General features: G+C 24.8%; 1 protein-coding gene across 1 annotated transcript; it reads right to left on the bottom strand.

The window, feature by feature from the left end:
• Window positions 1–410: 410 nt before the first annotated feature.
• On the bottom strand, window positions 411–12057 carry LOC129966997 (E3 ubiquitin-protein ligase PPP1R11-like). The gene is made up of 4 exons (XM_056081628.1): window positions 11812–12057; window positions 7395–7503; window positions 5954–6103; window positions 411–2695 (listed from the first exon to the last, which is right to left on the bottom strand). Exons 1-4 carry the CDS (start codon window positions 11893–11895, stop codon window positions 2670–2672), a joined length of 369 nt encoding a protein of 122 aa, XP_055937603.1. The 5' UTR covers window positions 11896–12057; the 3' UTR covers window positions 411–2669.
• Window positions 12058–12434: the final 377 nt, after the last annotated feature.

Genomic DNA, 12434 nt, shown 5'->3' with positions numbered 1-12434 from the left:
TAACACTTTTCACCATGTTTCATTTGATTTTAGAAAACTATATTGAATCATATACCTTCTGGAGATTTGACATGTCCAAAACAATTGTACTGTGTGTAGTAAACACAACATTATATTAAATTACACAGAGAAAACCATCTCTGCAACTAATAAGTTGTAACTCGGTAACAAATAATTGGGAAGTCATAAAGATTTGTAATGATTCAATTTGAAAAGAAGGATTATACAAATTGTTCTCAGTTGTAAAATATGTAAAAGACCAATTTCTGATACACATGAATTTTATATCTTTGTAAAGTACAATTACTCTTGATTCTTCTTTGCAACAAACTTTATTATCCATTATAAAATTTCAAATTCATTAAAAAAATCTCACTGCATTTATATATCAATGTGACATCTTCATTTTTTTTATATAATGGAAACAACACATATTAAATAAAATTAAGTTGTTCACTACTATAATTTCAAACAGGTTTCTTAAAAGTTTTTTTTACTCGTGAATTCTTTTTTGAGAGAAAAGAAAATTTTCTAACCTCATCTCTAATAAAAATTATTTTTTTAATAACTCTGTAGCTAGGAATAGAAACAATAATAACATAACTTATTAACAATAACTAAAGTTAAACCAAACAGAAATAGTAAATAGTTTTATAAATCTTCACTTTTTCTTACTATTTTTATTTCTAGACTTGAGACAATATACAAAAACCAACTTTAATATTTTTTTATATGGTCGCAGCTCAAATAGCCCTGTTTAGGATGATATAAAATAATGATTAAAAAATAAATGTTCTTCTTTCTCTTAAAGGTATTTTAGGATTAACCCAATCTTTGTGAAATTCATAATTTCTCTTATTATTCTTTTTAATCTGTTAGGACTTGCCTAAGGAAGTGTGGAACAATTTTATCTCCAATTTTCATGCACACACATATACAAATAATAATAATAAAAAAGGATTACAGACAACAATGAATAATTTTTTAAATTTCTAAGCTGAATAGAAATTTATCGAGATGAACATGTAAAAATATATGTAAATTAATAGATGAAGCAGATAAAAGGTTGGACATTTAATATAAAATTTTATATTATATCACAAAAATATTTGTATAATAGCCATAAGTCAAACAATAATAACAATCAAAGTCAAAAGTGTGTTTCTCTAAGAGATTGAGCATATTATTTGCATTCATTTTGTTGCAATCCTTAAATTTATTGTACCAGATTAATTTTAGGCAAAACTTAAAATCTGTTTTATACATAAAACCAGGGGGAAAGCTCTTCACTCATATTTTCTCACATGCACACTAATAAATGCATTACTCTCCCCTTTCTTGCATAAAATATGATCCTAAGACAAAGCTGTGAACTAAATGAGTGCTCAGACTTTTATTTTCACAATCTAACACATGAGCATTTTTTTGTTTCATAATATAGTACACCATTTGGATGGCTTTTATAAATTTTTATTACCAATTAAAACCAAAACTTGAAGTAGGATTACAATTTTAATGAAAAGATTAAATTTCAAACATCATTTGCATAAGTCATTGTGATTTTGATTACTGCATTTACAAGGTTGCAAAAATACATACATTTACGAATTTTGTTGAAAATACAGATCTATACTTTAGATTTTAAAATTAAAAACAAAATATTATTTAGCAATTTTTTTTTAGTTATTGTATTCACTTGTATGACAGACAAACAAATGTCATGTGAATGGATTTCATTCAAAATTTGATAAAAATCTACAAATTTAGCATAAAGACCTCATATATATAAAAAAAAATTGCAAGTCTGAGCTCATAGACAGAAATAATTCCAAAAATGTCTGTTTTGAACTCAACAAGATCTGCAATAGGGAAATCCATCAAAATTTTTAACAATTACAATACTTTATTAATATACTTTGTATATGGAAAAATGAAAATAAATGATGATCAGAATTAATCAGATTGATTGCGAAATATATTATAATAGTCTGATTTTAAATCTTGCATAGACATCTTTTACATTTTTATCTACATAATTTTTTTCTTCCCAACTTGAGTATATAACAGACAAAATTATAAAGTGGACCACAAACATAGTTTAAATTTAGAATCTTACTTTATATATATATATATAGCTTTTATGATTGTTTTAGTTACTTTGTCAATTTAAAAAATACCAATGAATAAAATTAATGCAAAACAGCAGTTGCTGGAACTTCTAATAAATATAATAAATATTTCCATGTATAAACTGATTAACAGATAATAATTACTATAAATAATATGTGGAATACATGCAAAACTAGAGTAAAGATAATGCAAATTCTAGTTTGTATATTTTAATACATGCAGCTTTTTTTTCATGTCTTTTTCAATTTGTGTTATAAATACAAACTGCATTCAAAACTAATATTTAATATATCTTCTTTTTACAAACATTCTTCTGCAGTTTCTTAAACAATTAAAAGTTAATGTTTCTGGCAGTTTTCTGAGGGATGTAAAAGGAGAATTTCTTTTGCTTACTACAGTCTATTTGCATACAATCAATCATTTATCAACAAATTACTCCGTAATAACAATTATAATTCAAACATCCAGTTACAAATCCATTTAGATAAATATTATATACAAGTATGTACAATGATCTTGAATACTGACTAAGAATATCTTTACATGTTTTCTTTATTATCAGGGCCTGAAAAAGAAAAATATATTTTGATAAAATTCATAAAAACACAAAATATTCTAAACATACTTTATTCTTACTATGTATTGAAGTATTCAAAAAAGATACATTGAAGTCCCTTTTTGCAAAACAAAATTTGTCAAAGCAAGTATATTTTGCTCTTGGTTACTGGATATTAAAAGGAATTACTATAAAAAAAATCCTTGGAATTATACAAAATGTAATTAATTAGCATAGTGGTATTTGCTACTAGATGTGTACTAAAAAGGCTAAATTATCTTTTACAAATACAAGTAACAGGCTGTCTTACACATTTAAATTTGGAGAAGGTACACACACACACAAAAAAAAAAAAAAAAAACGTGGAAACTTCTTGAAAATAAACATTGATAAAGGTTCAAGATATCTTTAATAAATAGATTGTCAGCAAATGAATTATTTAAATTTTTCAAAAGATCCATGAAATTAATGCATAAAATAGGATCAAATATTTGAGGCAAATTCATGTATATCAGCATAAAATAAATTAGAATAAAAAATAATAGAAGAATAAAATAATAAGAATATAATAAAAGAAAAGTAAATAAAGAAAGAGAGATGGAAAAAATATAATAAGAAGAAAATAATAATAGAAAAATAATAAAATAAAGAAAACATAAGAATATGTTTCAAGGATTTGGAATCATTAGCAAAAATTGGTTAATATGATTTAATAAAATTGTTAATATTGATTAACAATTTAACATGTGAAATAAGCAAAATTACAAAAATCTGAATTTGTAAAACTTTCAAATGATTAAGGTATAATATTCTAGCCTCCATCTGTAAAAAATGGTCATGACCATCATTTGTGTGAATCTTTATGTCAAAGAAATCTTCTGGAAGCATATTGCGTACGAACTTTCTAAAATCAAGAATACACGAAAAACAAGCATTTAAGTAGTACTATCATTGTCATTTAATAATGTTCCATGCAAAGGATGGTGTTCACTAGTGAAAATATGGAAGAAATAAAAGAGGGATAGCATATTCTAAACAACAGAAATGGTTCAAGAGATTCAATATATAAACTAGGTATAAAAGGTATTCACAGAATGTTTCCAAAACCTTTTGGTGAATATAATTGTGGTATTTCAAATAGAACAGCGGTTCTTAACCTATGGGTCGCGAAGCATATTTCTTGGGTCGCGCTGAGTCGAACCAAAAAAGTTAGTAATACACCAAATTTCAGACATTTTAGAAATGACGACTTGAATAAATAAAAAGTTAGATGGCTGTCCCGCGGCAAAGTTGTTCAAAGAGTATTATCATTACGGACAGAAGTCGAATTATTGAGAGAAAAGAAACACCCATTAGCATCTAAATTCTCCGAGTTGAAGTGGATTACTCAAGTTGCTTATTTGTCAGATATTTTATTTGAAATAAATAATCTAAATACGTCTATGCAAGGACGTAATCATACTATTATTGAATTAACTGAAAAAATGACATGTTTTAAAAATAAACTCAAATTATGGAGAAATAAGGTTGAAGTAAAGAAACTTGCTTCATTCCCGACTCTTAATTTACTTGTTGAAGACAATAATATTGATATCACAGATTTGGAAATACAGAAAATTATTATTAATCATTTAGAAAAACTAATAGCAGACTTTGATCGATATTTCCCTGCAGACGATGTTTTCAAGTATAATTGGGTTCGAATGCCATTTAATTTTGATGTAAGTGATTTGCATGAGGAATTTGTTAATATTAATCAATTTCAAGAACAATTAATAGAAATACAAAGTAACCAAGCACTTCGATACAATTTCTACAAAAACACTGAATCTTTATGTGCTTTCTGGTTAAAATTAAAAACCGAAAAGCCAATAATTGTTAAAGAAGCCCTAAAAGTATTATTGCCCTTTGCAACAACATATATGTGTGAGGCTGGTTTTTTGGCTCTGTGTGTAATCAAAAACAATTACCGGAACAAGTTAAATCCTGAAATAGATATAAAGTGCTCCTTGACAAGCATTCAACCGAGGTTTGAAGATCTTTCAAAATGTATTCAAGCACAAGGTTCTCATTAAAACTGTATGACTTGCATTTAAAATTTAAAAGACTTAACATATGTATTGATATTTCTTTTTCTTTTAGGAATAAGTTACAATGTCAATTATTTTCAAAAAGTTATAAATATATTTTAATTTGGTCAATAAAAATTATTAAAAACACTTGATTATTAATTAAATTTTCCTTGGATCGAAAAGTACTTTTGTTTATCTTTATTATTAAAAAAATAAATAAAAAATTTGTAAGTTAAAAAAAATCATCATCGTAGGATTGAAGATTTTTTAAAAATACGATCTAAAATAAAGCAATGAAAAAATTGACTTTTTTTTGAGTCGCGTACATGAACATATTTCTCAAATTTGGGTCGCGGCTTAAAAAGGTTAAGAACCACTGAAATAGAAGAACAGAGCTACATAACTTCCATGATCTATCACAGACTAGATAAATATTAAGGCCTTTACTAGTCACAAAGTAAGCAGGAGTGGCCTACACCCCAAGAAGTACTGGGTAGAATTCTTAAGATATTAAATGACTTAGAACACCTCTTTTCAATCTGATAATGTGAAGAAGGAAAATCAAATGGTTATCAAATAATATAAGCCAAAAATTATAATATCTTGTATAAAATTGGGACATCACTCAAAAACTCTCTATCTCTCTCTTTGTGATACCTTAAGAATATGTACTCACATGGTAATAAATTATAATTAAAAATATAATAATTTGAAAATTAATTTTAATGCAAAATTCAAACATGTTCAGTTTTTTTTTTTTTTTTTTTTTTACATTTTGAATATATATTACAGATATAAAGTCCTTAAATGATTTCAAGCCTTAAAAATCATTTACTGTCAATTATTAAAGACAAAAACACATGCATTTCTAATGAAAAAATGTAGAAATATTATCAATTTTAATTTATCATTCTGATAAAAAAAATGAATTCTACATGATATTTATTATCACGTTACTAGGAAATTGAAGAGATTGAAGAAAAAGATTCAAATTAAAAATATTTAATATTCAGATTATTATATTAGCAAAATTTCACATACAACTGTTTGACAGATTTTAGAAAACACAAAAGCAAAACTTATTTGCTCACAACTGTGTACAATAAATAAGGCAAGTTATATTTATCTTTTAAACTATAAATTTTTTTTTATCTCTAGTTTCTTAAATATTAAATAGGCATGAATAAATACTTACTTATATGATCTATGTGATTTTCATCTGATGATGGTTTGGGCTTGCTATGATGTTTTTTTTCAATGTGACCTTTACAGTGTTCACACTCATCATCATCTGATTCTGAAGAACTCTCACCAAACATTCTAGGCTTTTCATATATACAACAACCTATAAATTAAAAAATTAATATTATTATTTCTCATATTTAATATATTATGCAAGGACACATCTCGGAGATTTTTTACATTTTATTCTGAATTTCTTAACTCAATATTACAAAAGAACATTTATAATTTTAAAATTATCATGAATCAACACACAGAAATATCCCAAAATTAATAAAAACAATATACTTTCACAATTGCATACTATAATAAATTGCAAAAGAAAATTTTCTAGTATTATTTCTAAAACTAAATTTGCAAAATAGCTAAAAGCAAATGGAATGGAAGGGGAAGGGGGTAACAAAGTTAGAATACACACATTTTTTTTTATGATTTCACTATTAGGTATATATTTATTTAAATATGATTCTGTCAAGGTAATAAAATAGATTTATAAAGCTTAAATAAAAAATATTAAAAAGATACAAAAACAAATTATCAAAATGTCTGTTACATAAACATTAAAAATAATTTAAAATATATCTTTTACTCTACTCTTTACAAATCTTAGATAAAATTAGATTTTTTTTAAAACATAATTTTAGAATCTAACGTAGAAATACATCAGTGTTGATTTGCTATATATTAAATCATAAACTAATCCAACTAAAACCACATGGGTGAAATGGTAAGTTAGATTGAAGAAATTCCTCCCAATATTTAAGGTCAGGAATGATTTGGCCAGTACTGGAAGCTTGTCAATTAATTCAATGTTTTCAATTGCTATTTTTAAGAATTCACACTTAACTCAGTAACAGAAAGGACAAAAATTATAAAGAAACACAAAAAAATTTTAAAAGAAAGACAAAGTATTCAGTTCACAGGGCAGAAGGTCTTTTGATATTGGATGTTGCATTATTTATTTCTTCTATATTGGGAAGAAAACAAAAAGGTTAACCATTATATAAATTGGCATATTCATAACTCCATAATAATTTTATTTGAAATTATACCTTTAATAAATTTCAATATTATTATCTTGGAATATTCAAAGCAACAAAAGACTTCTCCATAAATAAAACATATTATATTATATATTTTTTCAATTAGTTAATTTTTGGCATTTATTTTTAGGTAATAAAGAAAAAATAAAATTTAAAAATGTGTTTTAAAAAACAAATAAGTAATATCTAGGTAAAGAAGTTTATAATATACTAGTTTAATAATAAAAAGATACATAAAAAAACAATATTCTTCTAAATTAATCAAGAAATAGTTAATTGAAGTAAAGAAAATTTAAAATAATTTCATGGCTTGGTAACTAGTATGAGTAATAATTTTAAATTGATACAAACATTTGGATTTTTTTTTATTCATATTCTCATTATCGACTGTGTCAGAACTCCAAGCAACTTTCTTCTTAGGTTTAGGTTTCTTCAATTTCATTCGAACACTTGGGACTACCTGCAAATAGAAAATACAATTCGGAATAAGTCTTAATTTAATTAAGAATATTTACCAAAATAGTTTATTATTTTTATTTAAACAGAAATATATTAAAATTAATCCTTCAAACTGTGGAACCAACTTTTTCTCATGATTGTAAAGATAAGGTTTTTTTTCACCCCAATCAAATTCACTTTTCTCTCTTAATGACACTCTTTACATACTAATAGAATGGTTATGATAAAAAAACTACAATAGATGCACAAGGGGTAAGTGGGGACACATTTGTGATGACATATGAATTGCTTATAAAAAGGAATAATGTCTAGAAATCTTTGACCAAAGTCAAAACTTGCAGTCCTCCTCATAAATATGATAAAACAAGGAGAAATAATGCTATTACCAACATATAATTAATAATTATCAAATAAAATAAACTATCATCAAATGTATATTTATATATATACACACACACAATATTCTTTTTAATGTGAAATTATCATGAAATTTTATTTTTCATATTTAAAAAAATAATTATTAAATGTGGTTAAATAGAAATGCCATTCCAAATATTGCATTAAATATAAAATATGCTTTTTCCTCCTTATTCTAAAATAATGTATTAAAATATTAAAATCCTAATTAATGACTAGAGAAAGACTGACGAATCAGTAAAACTTATGTGATTAATATAAAACTGCAATAAGAGATACTTGATTTCACTATAATAAATATTAATAATATTGCATGTTTTAGCTAAAATAATTAGGCAATTGGTACTTAAGATAATTAGCTTTAATAAGAGCTATTCATTTATACAATGATTTTTTTAAACAGCACATTCCATCTTCAACTGATTAAATTTTGATATTGAGGCATCATTTGCATTGTTGAATGTTTAAAAGTTAAATAAGTTGTCAAAATTTTTGCAATAAATTGTTATTTATTTATTGGAAGTAAACAAAATTTCTTCACGGTATGGCTGATTTACTATGTTTTGAGTGGTTTTTGAGAATCTATGCAAATGCTGCTGTATCTGCAATGAATTACATTAATATATGTTTTCAGAAATTAAAAATAATTAATCTACTGATTATTATTATATATTTAAAAAAACTGTAACTTTTTAAATTCTTTATATTATACAGCAAGTGATCAATTAGTGAATATCTTTTAAATATGACATTTATTAATTGAATATTTAATAATTATAAATTTATCATATTTTTTAAAAGAAATTATGGGACTTTTTAGAATTTGTTAGTAACCTTTAAAAACGAAAGAGAAATGAAATATTATGTATCTTTTACTGTGCTTATCTATATACATTAGCATTCATTATTTATTAGCATAAATTAACAATTATTCTTTGACAAGCACAACTCTTGCTACTTAACTCTATTTTTCAATATTATCTTTAATTTTTATAGCTAACAAAAATTACTAACAAAAATTTAGAAAGTATAAATTATTTATACAGCTGAAATAAACTTTAAATGCACTTTTCAGACATAAATACATAAGAATTCAAACTTTGAATGTTTAATTTTGCATCAATTTCCATTCTCTGTAATGATATCTCTTAATCTGATTGAGATCTTGATTGAATTTCTGATTTTTTTAATTTAAGCCATATTTTCTTCATTTTGGAATGTTCTTTTGTTTCCCGATACAATTCCTACTTTTTAATTTAATTAATTCAACATGAACACTGTGGGACTGCTGAATTCAGCAGGGATGGAAATCCTTAATGTTTCCAACATTCTTTTAGATATGTCTAAATTTCCCTTTCCTAGGTCTGCATGTGTCAAGGGAAATACTATCAAAATTTCATAGTGGGAATTTGGACTCCTGCTTTTGTGTCGCGACGAGGACTGACATATCTCTTACTGCCTTTTATCTGTTTAAATAATGCCTTCAGAATAAAATAAATTGAAGTTAAAAATTTCAAAAGTTTCTTCTATTTAGCCACACCAGTGATAAAAATTTGTTGGCATATATATATTACAGTTAATGTGAATTATCATAATAATATCACACACACACATATATATATATATATAATGTTTCATAAAAATGTTTATGGTCTGGTATACGAGTAGCTTAAACTATTCATCAACCACACACCTACTGTATCATCATAAAATCATGTTTATGCATTGTGAAAATAAGTATGAAAAATAAAAATCAGAAGGTAGAAATTCTACTCTGAAAAAGCCACTATATAAATGTTACGATCATGACTGATAAAATTAAAATTCAGGCTTAAATGTTTATTTATAAAAAAAAATCATAAATATTATCTATATATAAATATGAGCTAATTTTCATAAAAATAAACTGTTATCACTTTCATCTGTCTTGTATAATAATCAAATCATGCACTTATATCCTAATTTTAATAATTAATATAAGTTTATTAATTTATAATTTCTTATAAGTTGATTTTTCATGTCCTTTACACAATATGAATTAAGATGTGCTTTGTTTTACATTTAATATTAATATAATAATTTACATTACATTTAATATTTAATAAAACCAGATTTTTCAAAGAAAATACCACCTTCTTTGATTCTTTATTTATAAATAATTTTTTAAGATATAAACATAAATTATTAGTTATATATTAAAGATAATACATAAGTAATTAAAGAAATGTAAAATTAATTGAAAATTAAATTTCATCTTAATGTCAAACATCATCAACAAAAATATAAAATGTATTGAATATTCTAGAAAAACAACACAGTGATATTAAACAATTGCAACTCTTTTATAATTAGGTGAGAACCTAATTATAATCAGAAGAAATACAGCTGTCAGATATTATATAGCATAGCAAGCATATACAGTAATAATCTCAAATCTAATTTTCCTACATAACACGGATATTAAGTCTACAGTTTAAAGTTCTCTTCCCCCCCCCCCTTACTATAACATAACTTTTGCAGATTTTATTTATTCACATTATATGTTAATTACTAATAATAATATATTTATCTATGGATAAGGTGACCATTTTTTTTAACCTGAAACCAGGACAACATGAATTTTGACCAATCACGCCCAAATTTTATAAATTTTTATCAAAAATTCACCCAACGGCCAACCTGTTTAACTAAATAAATTAAAAAGAACTTTTAGATATCAAAAAATGTTGCGTTTATTTAAACACAAGAAATGTGAAAACTAAAATTTGATTTTACAATATAAAAATAAAACATAATAAACATAAAACAACATGATAAGCCATACCTAATATAATAACATAATAAAACATAAGGAGTTATTTAATTTTGTTTGTTTTTTTATATTTTTCTGAGGAATGAATTGCTTTTAACAAATTTTTGTTTTCCTGTATATTTTCATAGAATTCCATACAGGTTGCATGATTTTACAATATAAAAATAAAACATAATAAACATAAAACAACATGATAAGCCATACCTAATATAATAACATAATAAAACATAAGGAGTTATTTAATTTTGTTTGTTTTTTTATATTTTTCTGAGGAATGAATTGCTTTTAACAAATTTTTGTTTTCCTGTATATTTTCATAGAATTCCATACAGGTTGCATTTAAATTATTTTTGACAATCAACAAGGATTGTGACACCTGACAATATCACATGGAATTATCAGGGTTGCCAGTTCTAATTTTATTTTATTACTTCTTTTGTTTTAATGTTTTCTAATCTAAAACCAGTACTTTTCGTGTACTGGTTTTGTTTAATGACTAACCAGGACTTATGCCCTGAAAACCAGTACTGTACTGGTAAAATCAGTACGAATGGTCACCTTATCTATGGATAAGAAATGGTGCAGATTAACAATTTCGCCAATCTTTTTTTCCATATTATTAATGCTTTTTTCTTATTTTATAGTATTTATTAAAATAAACTGATCTTTATATACTTCAGATTTTATCTAGCTCTATTATTTTAATTATAAAGTGTAGTTTGTTCAAATTTGGAAAATTATTATTTTATATAATTAAAAAAAGATTAATCATAGCTTCTCAGATTTTTCTAGAAAAGTATAGAATCTTCATATGTCTTTAAAAGAAGATTCTAATAAATGATAAATGCAAAAATTAAAACTTTAACGCTCAAAAATATGACGGTCACTTTATTTAAACGAATCCAAGTGATTGTTAATTGTACAAAAGAAATAACAATACTGCCATCGAATAATGTTTGATCAGATTTTATCTCCTGTATCCATAATCCTGTACCAGATATATATAATTATATATACTCAAATCTGAAACATTTATTTTTTGAGTGAAACATGCTTAGATTAATTATTTGATGTACATACAGCTGGTTCAATTTCTTCAGCCTCAACAACTATAGTGGATGACGATTCTCCTTCTTCGGCTTTTAAAGATTGCATGTCTGCCATTTGAGCAGCTGAATAAAAATAAGATGCAAGTTAACTAAAGAAATTGCTTGGTGGAATGAACAGTAACGTTGCGTTAAATTTATATCTTCTAGAAAACACGAAAAAACATGAATACAATCGCAAGCGTAATGTCAGTTTCAGACCGACATTAATTTTACGAGACAAAAATAAACAGAACATTCACGGATACCGTTAACTTTTTTGTAATCAAGCAATAGTTTCGAACCTCTTTCTCATAGTGACTAATGAAAGAAATTAAAAAAGATAGAAATAAATAAATGATCCAATTTCTGACAAATTCTTTTTGTAACCTTAAGAGTACCGAAGCATATTCATTCTATAAAATTCATTCATTATATAAAAAGTCATTGAATGTTGAATTTCTGATTTACATTAATACATTGCGCATGATTTGGTAAAATTAAATTATGCGTAGATACTAACTAAAATCTAAAGAATTCAGCTCTTTGTCCTGCCTATATTTCTTATATTCTAGCTTCGGTATTTTCTATGAGTTATAAAAAATTTGTGATTATTCC

Source organism: Argiope bruennichi, chromosome 4 (assembly GCF_947563725.1).
Source record: "Argiope bruennichi chromosome 4, qqArgBrue1.1, whole genome shotgun sequence".
Classification (NCBI taxonomy): Eukaryota; Metazoa; Arthropoda; class Arachnida; order Araneae; family Araneidae; genus Argiope; species Argiope bruennichi.
The sequence above is the reverse complement of the archived record's forward strand: the minus strand, read 5'-3'. Positions and strand labels throughout refer to the sequence as shown.

What these genes read in the sequence shown, in the direction of transcription:
- LOC129966997 (XM_056081628.1), bottom strand. Translation starts at nt 11,895, where the DNA reads ATGGCAGACATGCAATCTTTAAAAGCCGAAGAAGGAGAATCGTCATCC. An exon ending in CTGAAGAAATTGAACCAGCT is followed by an intron (nt 7,504 to 11,811) that starts GTATGTACATCA and finishes TTCTATTTGCAG; the next exon opens with GTAGTCCCAAGTGTTCGAAT. An exon ending in GAATAAAAAAAAATCCAAAT is followed by an intron (nt 6,104 to 7,394) that starts GTTTGTATCAAT and finishes TTTAATTTATAG; the next exon opens with GTTGTTGTATATATGAAAAG.